The following is a 15,648-nucleotide window of genomic DNA, read 5'->3' on the forward strand; positions in this document are numbered from 1 at the left end:
TGTGGGTGCAGTGTGTGCGCCGTCCTGCAGGGGGAGATCTCTGCTCTGGTCCCTAGTCTGGTCCCTGGTCTGGTCCCTGGTCTGGTCCCTGGTCCGGTCCCTGGTCTGGTCCCTGGTCCAGATTTTCTTTTGGTTCAGACTCATTTAAAACTCTTGGTTTGGTTTAAAGGACTTTTATTCAGATTCTTAACTTTTGTTCAACCTTTTTTACATAAAATATTCAAAACACAAAAAGTCCAAACGAACGACTTTAGAACAAGAACAGTCCTGGTTTAGTCCTGGTATAGTTGTAGGGGCTGTAGTCCCGGTTTAGTCCCGGTTTAGTCGTAGGGGCTGTAGTCCTGGTGTAGTCCTGGTTTAGTCCTGGTTTAGTCCTGGTTTAGTTCTGGTTTAGTCCTGGTTTAGTCCTGGTTTAGTCCTGGTTTAGTCCTGGTCTAGTCCTGGTCTAGTCCTGGTCTAGTCCTGGTCTAGTCCCAGTTTAGTCGTAGGGGCTGTAGTCCTGGTTTAGTCCTGGTTTAGTCCCGGTTCAGTCGTAGGGGCTGTAGTCTTGGTTTAGTCCTGGTTTAGTCCCGGTTCAGTCGTAGGGGCTGTAGTCTTGGTTTAGTCCTGGTTTAGTCCCGGTTCAGTTGTAGTGGCTGTAGTCCTGGTCGTAATCAGAGTAATATTCTTCGTCCAGGTCGTCTTCGTCGTAGTCGTAGTCAGGGACGTACTCCTCGTCTTCGTCGTAATCGTCGTATTCGTCGTAGTCTTCCTCCGGGTCCCGGTTCTGATCCGGGTCCTGATCCTGGTCTGAGTCCGAGTCCGACTTCGACCTGCAACGAGAGACAGGTGAATCCTCTGACCCCTCTGAACCCACTGACCCCTGACCTCCTGACCCCGACCCCTCTGACCTCTCTGACCCCCCCGACCTCTGACCCCCGTAGGTCAGGGTTCGGCTCTTACTCTTTGTTGGCTTCGCTCTGATTGGTCGCTTCAGATGCGTCGGGGCCTTCTGATTGGCTCTTGGAATCACAGCCCAATCTAAAATCCTATTGGACGACAGAGATCACATGATCAGGACAGGTTTAGAGCGAAAACAACCCCCCTGTAGACCGGTTACGATCCTCAGACCCCTTCAAACCCCTGTAGACCGGTTAGGATCCTCAGACCCCCTCAGACTCCTGTAGACCGGTTAGGATCCTCAGACCCCCTCAGACTCCTGTAGACCGGTTAGGATCCTCAGAACCCTGTAGACCCCCCTGTAGACCGGTTAAGATTCTCAGACCTCCTCAGACCCCTGTAGACCGGTTAGGATCCTCAGATCCCCCTAAGACCCCTGTAGACCGGTTAGGATCCTCAGATCCCCCTAAGACCCCTGTAGACCGGTTACGATCCTCAGAACCCCTCAGACCCCTGTAGACCGGTTACGATCCTCAGAACCCCTCAGACCCCTGTAGACCGGTTAGGATCCTCAGATCCCCCTCAGACCCCTGTAGACCGGTTAGGATCCTCAGAACCCCTCAGACCCCTGTAGACCGGTTACGATCCTCAGACCTGAGTGGAGTGGTGCAGGATGGCCCTCAGTCGCTCCTGGACTCTCTGGACCAGATTGAGTCCGGAGCAGATCTGGTTTTGTTTGAGCAGACGAAGACTCGAGACCAAGTCCAGACTCTGCAACAGCGCCTCCTCTGGACAAAACACACAAACACACAGAGTTTAGACCGGGACTGGACCGGGACTGGACCGGGACTGGACCGGGACTGGACCGGGACTGGACCGGGACTGGTCTTACCGAGCAGCACTTGGAGGGCCGTGGTGTGCGTCTCCAGAGCTTCTGTCTGCTGCTCCAGGAGGTCGATCTGCTCCTGGCTCGAGTCCTGGCTCTGGCTCTGGCTCTGGGTCTGGGTCTGAGTCTGGGTCTGGGTCTTGGTTCTGGTCTGGACCGGGCTCTGGCTCTGGGTCTGGACCGGGCTCTGGCTCTGGGTGTAGTAGCTGTAGACGCAGCTGTAGGCCAGAACCTTCCGAGCCTGGACCAGGACCCGGCAGGAATCCAGGACGAAGGACAGAGACGAGACCGGGACCGAGTCCGAGAGACACGAGACTCGGAGGAGCAGAGACTGAGCGAAGTCCTGGAGGAAGAGGAAGAGGAAGAAGAGGAGGAAGAGGAAGAAGAAGAGGAAGAGGAGGAAGAGGAAGAAGAAGAGGAAGAGGAGGAAGAGGAAGAAGAGGAGGAAGAGGAAGAAGAGGAGGAAGAGGAGGAGAGAGGATTATTCTTCATCATAAACACTTGTGTGAGTCCAGTGGGATCAGGACAGCATCAGGTGGGGGCGGAGTCAGATGCTGGGGGTTAGGGGGAGGGGTTAGTGGTCGGGGGAGGTTTTTTAGGGGTAGGGGGGGCGGGGTTAGTGGTCAGGGGGGCGGGGTTGGTGGTCAGGGGGGAGGGGTTAGTGGTCAGGGGGAGGGGTCAGGTGCTGGGGGCGGGGTCAGGTGCACAGCTTTACCTTGGCCTGGTGCTGGAAGGTGCATTTCTCGTTAAAGTCCTGGAACTTCTTCCCCTGACGAGCCGCTTTACTGACCTGCCCGGCAACACAACGCATCACAGTGAGGAGCGCTCTGATTGGACCGTTCACACGTGTACACACCCCCCTCTAGAACCTCCTCTAGAACCTCCTCTAGATCCTCCTCCAAACCAGATTGTCCTCTAGACTCTCCTCCAGACCCCTGATTCTCCTCTAGATCCTCCTCTAGAACCTCTTCCAGACCACAGACCACCCTCCAGATCCTCCTCTAAACCAGATTCTCCTCTAGAACCTCCTCTAGATCCTGCTTAAACCATTTGTGATCCTCCTAAACCAGTTGAAACCCGTGTAGATCTGGTTGTGATCCGGGTACAGACCGAGGCGGAGCAGTTGTAATAATCTTTGTGAGTTGGTTTCCAGGGTTTGAGGCACCTCCAGCAGAATCCATGACTGCATTTGGCACAGGTCATACTGAAACAGAGGAGACCTGGGTTAGACCTGGTCCAGTCCTGGTCTAGTCCTGGTCCAGTCCTGGTCTGGGTCCTGGTCTGATCATGGTCCGGGTTCTTACTGCAGACAGCCCTCGTTCTTCTCGATGGCGGTGGAACAGTGGGATCAGCGTTTGGTCCTGTTATAGTCCTGGTCTCGGTCTGGGTCTTGGTCTGGGTGTTGGTCCTGGTCCTGGTCTCGGTCTGGGTCTCGGTCCTGGTCTCAGTCCTGGTCCTGATCTCGGTCCTGGTTCTTACTGTAGACAGCCCTCGTTCTTCTCGATGGCGGTGGAACAGTGGGGGCAGCGTTTGGAGATGAGTTTGGCGAGATGTTTACTCTGAGCCTCCAGACTCATGCCCTCGTAAAATCCCCCGTCATCCACCCAGCGGGCGATGTGCGAGCACGACGCCGGGAAGTGTGCCTACGAGCAACGCACACCAGAGTCACACAACAACACAACAACAAAACACTATAACAAATATAATCCTGTGTCAGGTGCGCGTCAGGGGCGCGTCAGGTGCGGTCCTGTACCTCAGTGAAGGAGCAGGTGAAGCAGCTGGTCCAGCCGCACTCTCCACATCGACCTGAGGCGCCCAGACTCTGCCTCATCAGGACTCGGTCGCAGCCGCCGCCGTTTGTGCACCAGGTCAAGTTAGAACACGAGTCCACGTAGGAGCGCAGGAGAGCGCCCTCGTACTGTCGGGAGGAGAACGACAACAACACACTGTTACACACAACAGACTGTTACACACAACAGAGAGCGCCCTCGTACTGTCGGGAGGGGGACGACAACAACACACTGTTACACACAACACACTGTTACACACAACAGAGAGCGCCCTCGTACTGTCGGGAGGGGACGACAACAACACACTGTTACACACAACACACTGTTACACACAACACACTGTTACACACAACAGACTGTTACACACAACAGAGAGCGCCCTCGTACTGTCGGGAGGGGGATGACAACAACAACAACACACACTATTACACACACAGAACAGAGCTCACCTGTCTGTGGGCTCACCTGTCTGTGGGCTCACCTGTCTGTGGGCTCACCTGTCTGTGGGCTCACCTGTCTGTGGGCTCACCTGTCGGAGCGTGTCGGCGTCCTGCAGCACCTGTCGGTAGAAGGCGGGGGGGGGCTGGGCAGTGCAGTCGGTGATGGGACAGTTACACGAGAGACCCAGGTTCTGCTCGATCCTCGACGTCAGGTACTCCTCCCAACAAGACTGGACCAGGACCAGACCAGGACCAGACCAGACCAGACCAGGACCAGACCAGGACCAGGACCAGACCAGGACCAGGCAAAGAGCAGAGGGGCAGAGTTTATGAAGTGTCTGGGTTTGGCTCGTTTACATTACGGTTGCTAGGTAACAGTGGTGGAGGGGGCGGGGCTTACCTGGCAGCAGAAGTGTCCGCAGCTCAGAGTGGGCGTGTCCTCTGACCCTGGGTTCAGACAAACGGGACACGACGACAAACTGCAAGACGCCAAAAGAAACTCGAGTCAAACTGAGCAGAGTCACTACGAGTCTAAAGCAGCGCTCAGACGGCGGCGGCGGCGGGACGGCATCAGGGTGGCAGTGGCGGGGTGGCGTCAGGGCGGCGGCAGCGGGGCGGAGTCAGGTCTGTGTGTCTAGTCCGTGTGTGTGTGTCCTTGGGCGTCAGTGCGTTTGAGCTTCTGATGTTAGAAGTGAAAAGGTGAACTTTGTCATCAGACACGTTGACCAATCAGAGAGCACGCTCCAGTGATGTCATTATCCAGAAGGAGAAGAGAAAGCCCCGCCCCCTAACGAGGACCCGGACACGCCGCCACCGGTTTATGTGATAGAACCACTAAAGCCTCTCTGCCCCGCCATCCTCACAAATTTAAAACAAAACTGCCAAAGGCCCTCGCCAACCGCCACCGCCGCCTCGCCGACCGCCGCCTCGCCGACCGCCACCGCCGCCTCAACAGGTCTAAACCAGGTCTAAAATCCTGTTCTTTCAAATCAAAATCCATTTTGGTGTTTAAGTCTTGTGTCACTCCCCTGCTCTCCTGCACCTGTCACTCCCCTGCCACTCTCCTCTCTTTCCTGCACCTGTCACTCCCCCACTCTCCTGCACCTGTCACTCCCCTGCCACTCCCCCACTCTCCTGCACGTGTCCCTCACCTGTCACTCCCCTGCCACTCTCTCGCTCTCCTGCACCTGTCACTCACCTGCCACTCTCTCGCTCCAGTGCACCTGTCACTCCCCTGTCACTCACCTGCCACTTTCTTGCTCTCCTGCACCTGTCACTCACCTGCACCTGTCAGTCCCCTGCCCTCCTGCCCCTGTCACTCACCTGTCGTTGAGGCCGGGGGCGGGGTCGTTGGAGGGGGCGGGGTCAGGTGTCTGTAGCCCCGCCTCCAGCAGCAGGGTCTCGGGGTCGTCTGTGAAACGCTGAGTCACTCGATCCACGTCCCACATGTTCAGAACCAACAGATGCTCCGCCCACTCCGGCGCCATCGACAGCGCCGCCGCCACCTGCAACGGACAAAAACCGGGTCTGAACCAGAACCTTGTCTGAACCAGGCCTGAACCGGGTCTGGACCGGGCCTGAACCGGGCCTGAACCGGATCTGAACCAAGACTCATACCTGCTGGACGGTCTTCTGCATTAGTTCTCGGACTTCGTCTTGGGTCATGGTCCGACCAGAGTCCAGACTCAGGTCCTCCAGACTGAAACGACAGGGTCAGAGTCTAAACCAAGACTAAACCAGGACTGAGCCAGGTCTAAACCAGGTCTAAACCAAGACTAAACCAGGACTGAGCCAGGTCTAAACCAGGACTAAACCAGGACTGAGCCAGGTCTAAACCAGGTCTAAACCAGGACCGAGCCAGGACTAAACCAGGACCAAACCAGGACCAAACCAGGACTGAGCCAGGACTAAACCAGGACTAAACCAGGACCGAGCCAGGACCGAGCCAGGACTAAACCAGGACCAAACCAGGACCGAGCCAGGACTAAACCAGGACTAAACCAGGAGTAAACCAAGACTAAACCAGGACTAAACAAAGAGTAAACCAGGAGTAAACCAAGACTAAACCAGGACCGAGCCAGGACTAAACCAGGACTAAACCAGGAGTAAACCAAGACTAAACCAGGACTAAACCAGGACTAAACCAGGACTAAACAAAGAGTAAACCAGGAGTAAACCAAGACTAAACCAGGACTAAACCAGGAGTTAACCAAGACTAAACCAGGACTAAACCAGGTCTAAACCAGGACTAAACCAGGACTAAACCAGGTCTAAATGGCCCAGACCTGGTCTCGCTGTGGCTGTAGTCCAGGGCCTGGCCTCTCGGGGGCGTCTGGACTTCGGGGAGGTACTCGAGGATCTGGGGCCGGTCCGGTTTCCTCTGGACCAGGTTTTTACTGAAGAGATGCATGAGACACGACAGCACGTCCGCAGAGGAGCAGGAGAACCGGACCGGACCAGGCTCTGGACCAGGACTAAGCCCGGGGTCTGAGGACGGAGCAGCAGGACTCTTCTGACACAAATCCAACACCTGGAAAAGAAAAGGCACAAGTTCAACTTCACCGTCTCCTCAGGTCTCACACTCGCACGTTTACATGAGGATCTGAATTCAAATCTTCTCTTGTTGTTTCTGTGTAAATAAAAATGTTGAATTGTTGTTTTGTGTTAAACTATTTAAATGTTTTTTATTTCCTGTGTGTGAGCGTCTGGGGGGGGGGGGGGTTTCTGATTGGACAGAGACACCAACAGATTTACGTCTTTATAAAGAAAACACAAACTTCAGCTGCTCCCGACTTTTCTGTCGTCTGGGTTTGTCGTTCCTCCACCGACACAAACACCATCCAAACTTTTCCCCCAGTGGTTCTAATGATAATTGTGAAGCAGCGGCTGGAGAATTGTCTCATCACACTTTGCGTCTGTGAGCTGAGGAGGAGAAGGGAAGAGTGTTGGAGAAGGAGGAAGGAGACAAAAGCTCAGCCCACTCCCGCATCCCGCTCACAAATCCAAAGAGACGTGGATCAAAGTCCCGAGACAGGACTGGTGGAGCCGGATCGAAGGACGATACAACGAACATGCGCCGAAGCACCAACATTATTTTAACAAGAACAAACGACAAACATGATCCAGGAACCAAATTCATTCAGCTTTAAATGGCCCATCTCATGCTAAATCAATTTTTCAGACCTTTCTACCTTCTCAGAGTGATGTGTGGGCCTTGGATTTGTCGCTGAAGTGGTTTTTAGATTGATTCTGTGTTTTTTAAACAAATGGCAGTGTATTTCTGCCACCCTCCCACGTGACAACGAACTAAAGCTGCTACAACGACGACGCGGCAGATTCACCTATGACACACCTGCCCCAGAAGATACAACATGAAAAGAGTTATTTTACATCAGATGGGCATTTAAAATCAGAATAAACCAAACACTTTCTTCACTATTAAGTTTAAAGAATTAAGTGTTTACATGGAGTTTTTAAAGAGGAATTATTTTTGATTCAGAATTAAATCTCTCATGTAAACGTGGCGTGTGTGGAGGTCAGAGGGTCAGAGGTCAGGGTCGTGACCTTGTAGACGAGGTGGTCGATGTGAAGTTCTCGTTCCTGCTTTAGAACCCGGACGATGGCGCACAACAGGAAGTTCCTCTTGCGCTCCAGGATGGCGGCGGCGTCCTCGTGCGCGCTCCTGTAGTTCTCGTCCGGGGCGAGCCTCACGTGCGCGGAGCCGTGCTCAGAGCGCAGCGCCACCTGCGGGTCCACGCACACCACTGCAACACCAGACACACACACCACATTATACAGCTCTGTGGAGAGGCGAGCCGCTCACACACAGAACCAACAGTTTAAAGACACACTGTGGAACATTCTGAGCAACGACCAGCAGGGGGCGCACTCTTAAAGACACTCTGGAACTTTTCTGTCAAACTGAACACGGCACAAAAATCTGTCAACTCTGTTTGTGACGTTAGAATGAAGCGAGTCTGGACCGAGGTCGGACCTGGACCGGTCTGGTTCTGACCTTGGTTCTGGTCTGGTTCTGACCTTGGTTCTGGTCCTGGTTCTGGCCCGGTCCGTACATGAGCGGTCCGTCTGCTCGGGTCAGAGGCTGGAGCGCGTGCAGCAGCAGAGGTTCTGACAGTCCGGTCCGGGTCAGAAGAACGTTCACACTCAGCTCCTGTGGAAACACCAGCTCCAGTCAGACACAGGAGCCCACGTGCCGGGCCCCCGGGCCGAGCACCCGGGCCAGCGTGCGCGGTTTCCTGGTAAAATTTTCTGGTAGTTTTTTTGGTAGAGTTTGTGGTTGAGTTTGTGGTAGAGTTGGTGGTAGAGTTGTGGTGAGTTGTGGTAGAGTTGTGGTAGAGTTGGTGGTAGAGTTGGTGGTAGTTGGTGGTTGAGTTGTGTGAGTTGTTTGAGTTTGAGTTTGGTTGAGTTGTTGAGTGGTGGTTTGTGGTAGTTGGTGGTTGGTGGTTTGAGTTTGGTAGAGTTGGTGGTTGAGTTGTGGTAGAGTTTGGTGGTAGAGTTTGTGGTTGAGTTGGTGGTTGAGTTGGTGGTTGAGTTTGTGGTTGAGTTTGTGGTAGAGTTTGTGGTTAGAGTTTGTGGTTGAGTTTGTGGTTGAGTTTGTGGTTGAGTTTGTGGTTGAGTTTGTGGTAGAGTTGGTGGTTGAGTTTGTGGTTGAGTTTGTGGTAGAGTTGGTGGTAGAGTTGGTGGTAGAGTTTGGTAGAGTTGGTGGTAGAGTTGGTGGTTGAGTTCGTGGTTGTGTTTCCTGGTACCTGGTGGCGGTTGAACTGCAGCAGGATCAGCATCTGCACCGTGGACACGCTCAGAGTCCAGGACCCAAACCGGACCTCGGCCCGACCCAAAGACGTCCACTGCAGCCGACGAGGACTCGACCCGGTCTGAGAGAAACTCGACTGATCTGAGGAGGAAAAGAAAACGTGTTCAAAACCACCTCAACGCCTCACCTGCCTCAACCACACCACACACACACCCACCACCCACCTCACCCACACCACACACACCTGCACCCGCACCACCCACACACCCACCACCCACCTCACCCGCACCACACACACACCCACCACCCACCTCAACCACACCCCCAGGAGCAACACACCAGACAGGAGCAGACAGGAGCAGACAGGAGCAGACAGGAGCAGACAGGAGCAGACAGGAGCAGGCAGAGCAGACAGGAGCAGACAGGAGCAGACAGGAGCAGACAGGAGCACTCACAGTGGTGGTAGAAGTCCTCATACAGGTGCAGAGTCTTCAGGAAGGGTTTGGGCAGAAGGTCGAGTCGAGTCTGATCCAAGAAAAACTGAGACGAGACGCTCCAACAGCGAGGAGACAAGACCTGGACCACGACCTCCGGAGTCTGAGCAGAACCAGAACCAGAACCACGAATGAACCAGGACTGAACCAGGACCTAACCAGGTCTACACAGAGGTAAAGGTCTCACCTGGTCCGAGTCGGTCTTGAACTGATCCAAATCGAGTTCCACGTCTCGCTCCTGGTCTAAGTCCAGGTCCAGGTCTTGGGTCAGGTCCTGGTCTTGGTCTAAGTCCTGGTCTTGGTCGAGTTCTCGGTCGAGTCTGTGGAGCTGGTGCAGACTGAACTCTCGGTGCATCTCCTCGGACTCCCTCAGGTTCAGGATCATCTGCTGAGGCAACCGCGCCGGGAAACACGCCCCGATCTGACCAATCACAGCGCTCTCCAGCCACACGCCGCCAATCAGGAGCAGCCGGTCGCCCAGGAACCGCCTACCACACACACACGGCCAATCAGAGAGAGGATCACACACACGGCTAATCAGAGAGGCTCACACACACACACGGCCAATCAGAGAGAGGCTCACACACACGGCCAATCAAAGAGAGGCTCACACACACACAGCCAATCAGAAAGAAGCTCACACACACACGGCCAATCAGAAGAAGCTCACACACACACGGCCAATCAGAAAGAAGCTCACACACACACGGCCAATCAGAGAGAGGCTCACACACACACGGCCAATCAGAGAGGCTCACACACACACACGGCCAATCAGAGAGAGGCTCACACACACAGCCAATCAAAGAGAGGCTCACACACACACGGCCAATCAGAGAGAAGCTCACACACACACGGCCAATCACAGAGAGGCTCACAGTCGCCACGTTCACATGAGAGATTTAATTCCAAATAAAAATAATGACGATGATAGTGATGTCATTTCCCGCAGTGACGTCATTTTCCGCGGTGACGTCATTACCTGTAGAAGTGCTCGAAGCTGGTCGCGAGTTCGAGTCCGCTCAGGAAAAGCATCGGCTCGAGGAACTTCTGCAGCTTCTGCTCTGACTCCTCCCCCTTGGCTCCAGGTGCGCTCACCTGAGAGATCATGTGACCGATGTGACGGGCGAAGCACTCGCTCACCTGAAAGAACAAAAAAAAAAACAGGGGGTCACTTCAGCTCCTCACGCTTCTCTGTGATTGGTTCAGTCCAGCAGTCACTCACTGAACCTGACAGAGACTAACCAACAGGAAGGAAGGGGGCGGGGACAGGTGAGAGTGACCAACAGGAGGCGGGGGCGGGGACAGGTGAGAGAGACCAACAGGAGGAACGGGCGGGGACAGGTGAGAGTGACCAATAAAAGAAGGGGGCGGGGACAGGTAAGAGTGACCAGTAATTGAAGGGGGAGGGGACAGGTGAGAGTGACCAACAGGAGGAGGGGGCGGGGACAGGTGAGAGTAACCAATAAGAGAAGAGGGCGGGGACAGGTGAGAGTGACCAACAGGAGGAGGGGGCGGGGTCAGGTGAGAGTGAGTCTCAGGGCTCTCACTCTTTTTCGCTGCCATAATTTTAAAACTTTTCCAGGACTTTTTCATGACTAAAGTGAATTTTCCAGGACTTTACAGCACCTACATGTGTAGAACTGATCAGACCTTTAGGTGTAAATCTGAACTGTGAACTCTTTCCACTCACTTTATGGTTTGGGATTATAGTTTTGAACATTCTAAATCCTGTCAGTGCATTTACTGTCGTCTCTTTTAAACAAAAGGTTCAGACTCATGAGAACTGAACAGAACACTGGAGCTGTGGGAAAGAAAGACTAAAAATCCATGAGTTTTCCAGGTCTGGAAAATTACATTTTCAATTTCCAGGACTTTTCCAGGATTCCCATGACCGTGGGAACCTGGAGTCTACATCAGTGTGACCAGACGTCCTGAAAAATCTGGGACAGTCCCAAAATCAAAGCTGCTGTCTTGAATCCTGAATCTCGTCCTAAATGTCCCGAAAACGAGACTCGAACACAAACCTGAGGAGTTATTTTTTGATAAAAATTAAAAACTTTTCTTTCTTCCTTTTTATGCGTAAAACAAAATAATGTGTTAAAACTAAATGTTTTTTATTAATTAACATGATTTTTGTGCAAAGAACCTGGTCCTGATCCACAGAGACACAGCTCCAAGTCCAACACACCCACACAGGAAACCAGGACTGAGAGACAGGTGCAGACAGGTGGTACTCACGGCGACTCCCTGGCTGACTGACAGGTGCAGCAGGGCGGAGGAGAAGCCCTGTCTCAGAGCCACGGTGAAGGCCTGGTGTTTGTGGAACAGTTCTGTGGTGGATCTGAGGAGGCTCTGGTACAGCTCACTGTAACGCTCCGACAGGTGCGGCTCCCCCAGGCAGGCGCTCAGGAACCCCCGCACCTGACCACACAGAAACAGGGAGGGCATCTGAGAAAACTGACACACGGGGGAGGGCATGTGAGGAGAGTGGGGGGGCATGTGAGGACTTTTGAGATGCTTCAGGTTTTTTTTCACTGTCTGTAGAAGCAAATGTGTCAGAAAAACCTTCCAGAAGAAACACTTTTAATTAAACATTTGATCACCGACTAGGGACGGGCATTCGATGAAATTTTCTTAATCGATCGTCAGAAGAATTAACGATCCATTATCGATTAATCATTAACGTTTTAATATTAAAATGATCATTATTATTATTACTATCTGCACTAATCTGCAAAAATAAATTCAACTTAACGACATATAAACCCTAACGATCAGCCCGTTTGACATTATAATGTGTTTAATTCAGTTTTGTTCAAATCTCACAAACAAAACTTAAAACCACATCACTAATTTACATAAACTAAGTGAAGATAAAACTCCAGCTCTTGTGTCGCTGATGTGGTTCAACTTGTGTTGGATTAAAAGACATGACTCAGGTGAATACAGGTCAGTGTGACCAGATTTGTGTTTGTCAAAACCAGGACAGCGTACGGGGGGAGGGGGGGCGGGGCCTCGTCATCCACATTGAGCGACTCTCACCTGGAAAAACTTTTTCCCACTGGACACAGAAACATATGTGCTGCTTTATCCACTGTGCACATGGACTCACACTTGTCCCAACGCAACGGAAAGTGTGGAATTTCTTCTACAAATCCTGGTTAAATCCACATTTGTGCTTCGGTTCGTTACAGACTGACCCACTGTTTGTGTCTCGCTCCTTCTGATGCAGAGACACATGTACACACCTGTTTGGGCACGACACACACAAACATACATCATTGTTTTGATGATTAAAATGTTTGTGTTTCATTTGAACTTTGCACAAGAAGTGATTTAACAAAGACTTTTAGTCACACACATGATTTAGACTTTATTTTTACTTAAGTATATCGAATCAATTTGAAATATATCTTATCAAATAGGAGGTGCACCGTATGGAGATCTGTGGACGGGGCCTCAGATGAGAGTGGTTTTGGTTGTTCAGTGTAAACGTGACCTGAGGCATGTGGCGCACGGGGGGGTAACGTGTGGGAGGGCATCTGGGGCATCTGTACCTGCTGCTGGACGACGCTCTGCCAACACTGGGCCATGTCACTGATGCTGCTGCGCTCACAAGGCTTCGACTCTGAAACAAGAGCACAGAGTGAGGGGCGGGGCTACCAGGGGGCTACCCGGGGGCGGGGCTACCGGGGATGAGGCTGAGAGGAAGGGGGCGGGGCTGAGAGAGTGAGGGGGCGGGGCTGTACCTGCGGAGGGACGGGGCTCAGGCTCGGGGGCGGGGCCGGTGTCCACGTGCACGAGCAGGTGCACGAGGCGCCGCACACGAGAATTAAAGATGGCCGCCCGAGATTTCCAACGCCGCGACGACTCGGAATTTTGTAAATACTGAGAGAGCAGCCAGGCGAGCGCCGGAGACTCTGAAATACACAAATACTACTGTCAGTACTGCAAATACTACAAATACTACTGTAAATACTGAGAGAGCAGCCAGGCGAGCGCCGGAGACTCTGAAATACACAAATACTACTAGAGGTACTATAAATACCACTGTAAATACTACTACATCTACTATAAATACTACTACAAATAGTACTACTACTCCTTGTACTGGTACTGGGCAGTCAGGTGTGGGAGACTTCCTGTCTCACCTGATGATGTCACGGCATGCACCAACGGGCACACCAAGGCGTCCCACACGGTCTGCCCCAGGGCAGACGAGGCTTCGGGGTCGGGCAGGAAACGGTCGGCGAAAGCCTGCTCCAACTTCAACACGGAGTTCAACCTCAAGAGTACAAGTACAAGTACAACAGGATAAGTACAAGTACAAGTAAAATTATAAGTACAAGTATAAGAGTACAAGTATAAGTACAAGTGCAAGTACAAAAGGATAAGTACTAATGTACAAGTACAAGAGTATAAGTACAAGTACAAGAGTATAAGTAGAAGTAGAGGGGAGTACCTGTGGTAGATGGAGAGCAGTTGACTCCGGTCGGCTCGCACCTGTTGGCTCCAGCTCTGAGCTTTACTCGAGTAAAACAGGTGAGTCCTGAGACACATCTGCCCCCGAAACACAGGCCACAGGGTGGGCTTCGGCCCGAGCACCTCCAGCCCCCGCACCCGCGTGTCTATGCCACCCTGAAACACAACACCAGTCTGTGCCGGTCTGTGCCGGTCTGTGTCCGTCTGTGTCCGTCTGTCTCCGTCTGTGTCCGTCTGTCTCCGTCTGTGACCGTCTGTCTCCGTCTGTGTCCGTCTGTCTGTCTCCGTCTGTCTCCGTCTGTGTCCGTCTGTCCGTCTGTCTCCGTCTGTCTCCGTCTGTGTCCATCTGTCTCCGTCTGTGCCGGTCTGTCTCCGTCTGTCTCCGTCTGTCTCGTCTGTCCGTCTGTGTCCGTCTGTGTCCGTCTGTCTCGTCTGTCTCCGTCTGTCTCCGTCTGTGACCGTCTGTCTCCGTCTGTTTCCGTCTGTCTCCGTCTGTGTCCGTCTGTCTCACCTGTTGGCACCTCTTGATCCGGATCTGAACCACAGGCCAAAACCGAGTCTGATTCTGCAGCAGTACCACACGAGACGCAGAGGGAGCCACGTTCACCTGAGGGTCAGAAGAAGAGGGTCAGAAGAGAGGGTCAGAGGAGGAGCAGAGGGTCAGGCGGGGTCAGATGGGGGTCAGAGGGGGTCAGAGGAAGGTCAGAGGAGGGTCAGAGGGGGGGGTCAGAGAGTCAGGAGGGGTCAAAGGGGGGTCAGAGGGGGGTCGGGGGTCAGAGGGTCAGAGGAGGTCAGTACCGTGCTGAGCTCCGTGGACAGGGCAGACGAGGTGCTGTCGTCTCCTCCGTAAACCATGATCTTGGCCGGCATGTAACTCGAGTCATCTGAGGACAGCAGCACCGCCAGCTCCCTGAGGTCACAGGTCACAGGTCAGACAGGGACAGACAGGAACAGACAGGGACAGACAGGAACAGACAGGAACAGACAGGAACAGACAGGGACAGACAGGAACAGACAGGGACAGACAGGTGCTCTCTGGTCTTTTAGCGGTTTAGTCGGTTCTTGTTCTTTCTCTGATCTGGTTTTGGGAGCAGATTTGGGATTTTTGGAGTTTCTGCGTAAAACCTCGGATTAAACTGGACTGAGCTGAACTGTGAGGATCGAACACGACAACACACACACAAAAATACACAAAAAAAAAAAAAAAAAAAACACCACCACACATACAAAAAAACAAAAACATGACAACACAACTGGCCGACAGGTGCTCTGGACAGGTGCTCTGGACAGGTGGGTGGGCGAGGTTACCTGATGGCCACGCCCCTCCTCATCACCACGGTGATGGTGTGCGACCCGGAGCACCCATTGGACTCCCAGTAGGTTTTGGGGTTCTGGTCGGTCAGGTTCTTCGCTCGATGTTGATTGGACGAAACCTCCACCTTCTCCCAGCACTGGTCCTCACGAAGCTCCGCCCCCGAGCCTGAAGGGGGGGAGGGAGCAAACAAGAGCAACTATAGGCACACTGAAGAGGACCTCAAAGGAACTCACAAGACCTCAGAGGACCTCAAAGTCAGTATTTATACTAGTACTGACTTTATCACAGGTGTGTCAGGTGCGGTGCAGGTGTGTCAGGTGCAGTACAGATGTGTCAGGTGCAGTACAGATGTGTCAGGTGCAGTACAGGAGTGACAGGTGCAGTGCAGGTGTGACAGGTGTGTCAGGTGCAGTACCTTTGCACAGGTGTCGGAGGAACACGTCAAACAGGGGGATGTTGATCGGACGATGAGAACGACGATGCTCCTCGATCTGACCCAGGACCAGCTGAAACACAACGCAACCATCAGAACCATCAGAACCAACACCAGGACCAGAGCCAGGACCAGGACTACAGACAAGTGCATGT

The 15,648-nt window shown here is 53.1% G+C and overlaps 1 protein-coding gene across 3 annotated transcripts in view; it reads right to left on the minus strand.

Moving 5' to 3' along the window:
- Positions 1–157: 157 nt before the first annotated feature.
- LOC110166509 (cullin-9) overlaps positions 158–15,648 on the minus strand; it is a 29,086-nt gene continuing 13,595 nt past the window's right edge. For 2 of the 3 annotated variants that reach the window (XM_055162738.1, XM_055162736.1), the window contains 28 exons: positions 15,476–15,566; positions 15,054–15,225; positions 14,544–14,655; positions 14,257–14,352; positions 13,726–13,901; positions 13,415–13,548; positions 13,013–13,183; positions 12,821–12,891; positions 11,502–11,684; positions 10,243–10,403; positions 9,448–9,748; positions 9,222–9,363; positions 8,762–8,907; positions 8,034–8,166; positions 7,560–7,759; positions 6,281–6,525; positions 5,613–5,694; positions 5,319–5,500; positions 4,396–4,474; positions 4,085–4,225; positions 3,519–3,683; positions 3,245–3,408; positions 2,876–2,969; positions 2,481–2,555; positions 1,772–2,108; positions 1,534–1,667; positions 943–1,028; positions 158–812 (listed from right to left, as the gene is read on the minus strand). In XM_055162738.1, coding sequence (XP_055018713.1) covers positions 623–812; positions 943–1,028; positions 1,534–1,667; positions 1,772–2,108; positions 2,481–2,555; positions 2,876–2,969; positions 3,245–3,408; positions 3,519–3,683; positions 4,085–4,225; positions 4,396–4,474; positions 5,319–5,500; positions 5,613–5,694; positions 6,281–6,525; positions 7,560–7,759; positions 8,034–8,166; positions 8,762–8,907; positions 9,222–9,363; positions 9,448–9,748; positions 10,243–10,403; positions 11,502–11,684; positions 12,821–12,891; positions 13,013–13,183; positions 13,415–13,548; positions 13,726–13,901; positions 14,257–14,352; positions 14,544–14,655; positions 15,054–15,225; positions 15,476–15,566 — 4,263 coding nt within the window. In that variant the 3' untranslated portion in view covers positions 158–622. Of the gene's footprint in view, positions 813–890; positions 1,029–1,533; positions 1,668–1,771; positions 2,109–2,480; positions 2,556–2,875; positions 2,970–3,244; positions 3,409–3,518; positions 3,684–4,084; positions 4,226–4,395; positions 4,475–5,318; positions 5,501–5,612; positions 5,695–6,280; positions 6,526–7,559; positions 7,760–8,033; positions 8,167–8,761; positions 8,908–9,221; positions 9,364–9,447; positions 9,749–10,242; positions 10,404–11,501; positions 11,685–12,820; positions 12,892–13,012; positions 13,184–13,414; positions 13,549–13,725; positions 13,902–14,256; positions 14,353–14,543; positions 14,656–15,053; positions 15,226–15,475; positions 15,567–15,648 lie in introns of all 3 variants that reach the window. The other variant, XM_055162737.1, reaches the window with a different exon arrangement.

The sequence above is a fragment of the Boleophthalmus pectinirostris genome, unplaced genomic scaffold, assembly GCF_026225935.1.
Source record: "Boleophthalmus pectinirostris isolate CB_2022bp ecotype Guang Dong unplaced genomic scaffold, ASM2622593v1 HiC_scaffold_5, whole genome shotgun sequence".
NCBI classification, from domain to species: Eukaryota; Metazoa; Chordata; class Actinopteri; order Gobiiformes; family Gobiidae; genus Boleophthalmus; species Boleophthalmus pectinirostris.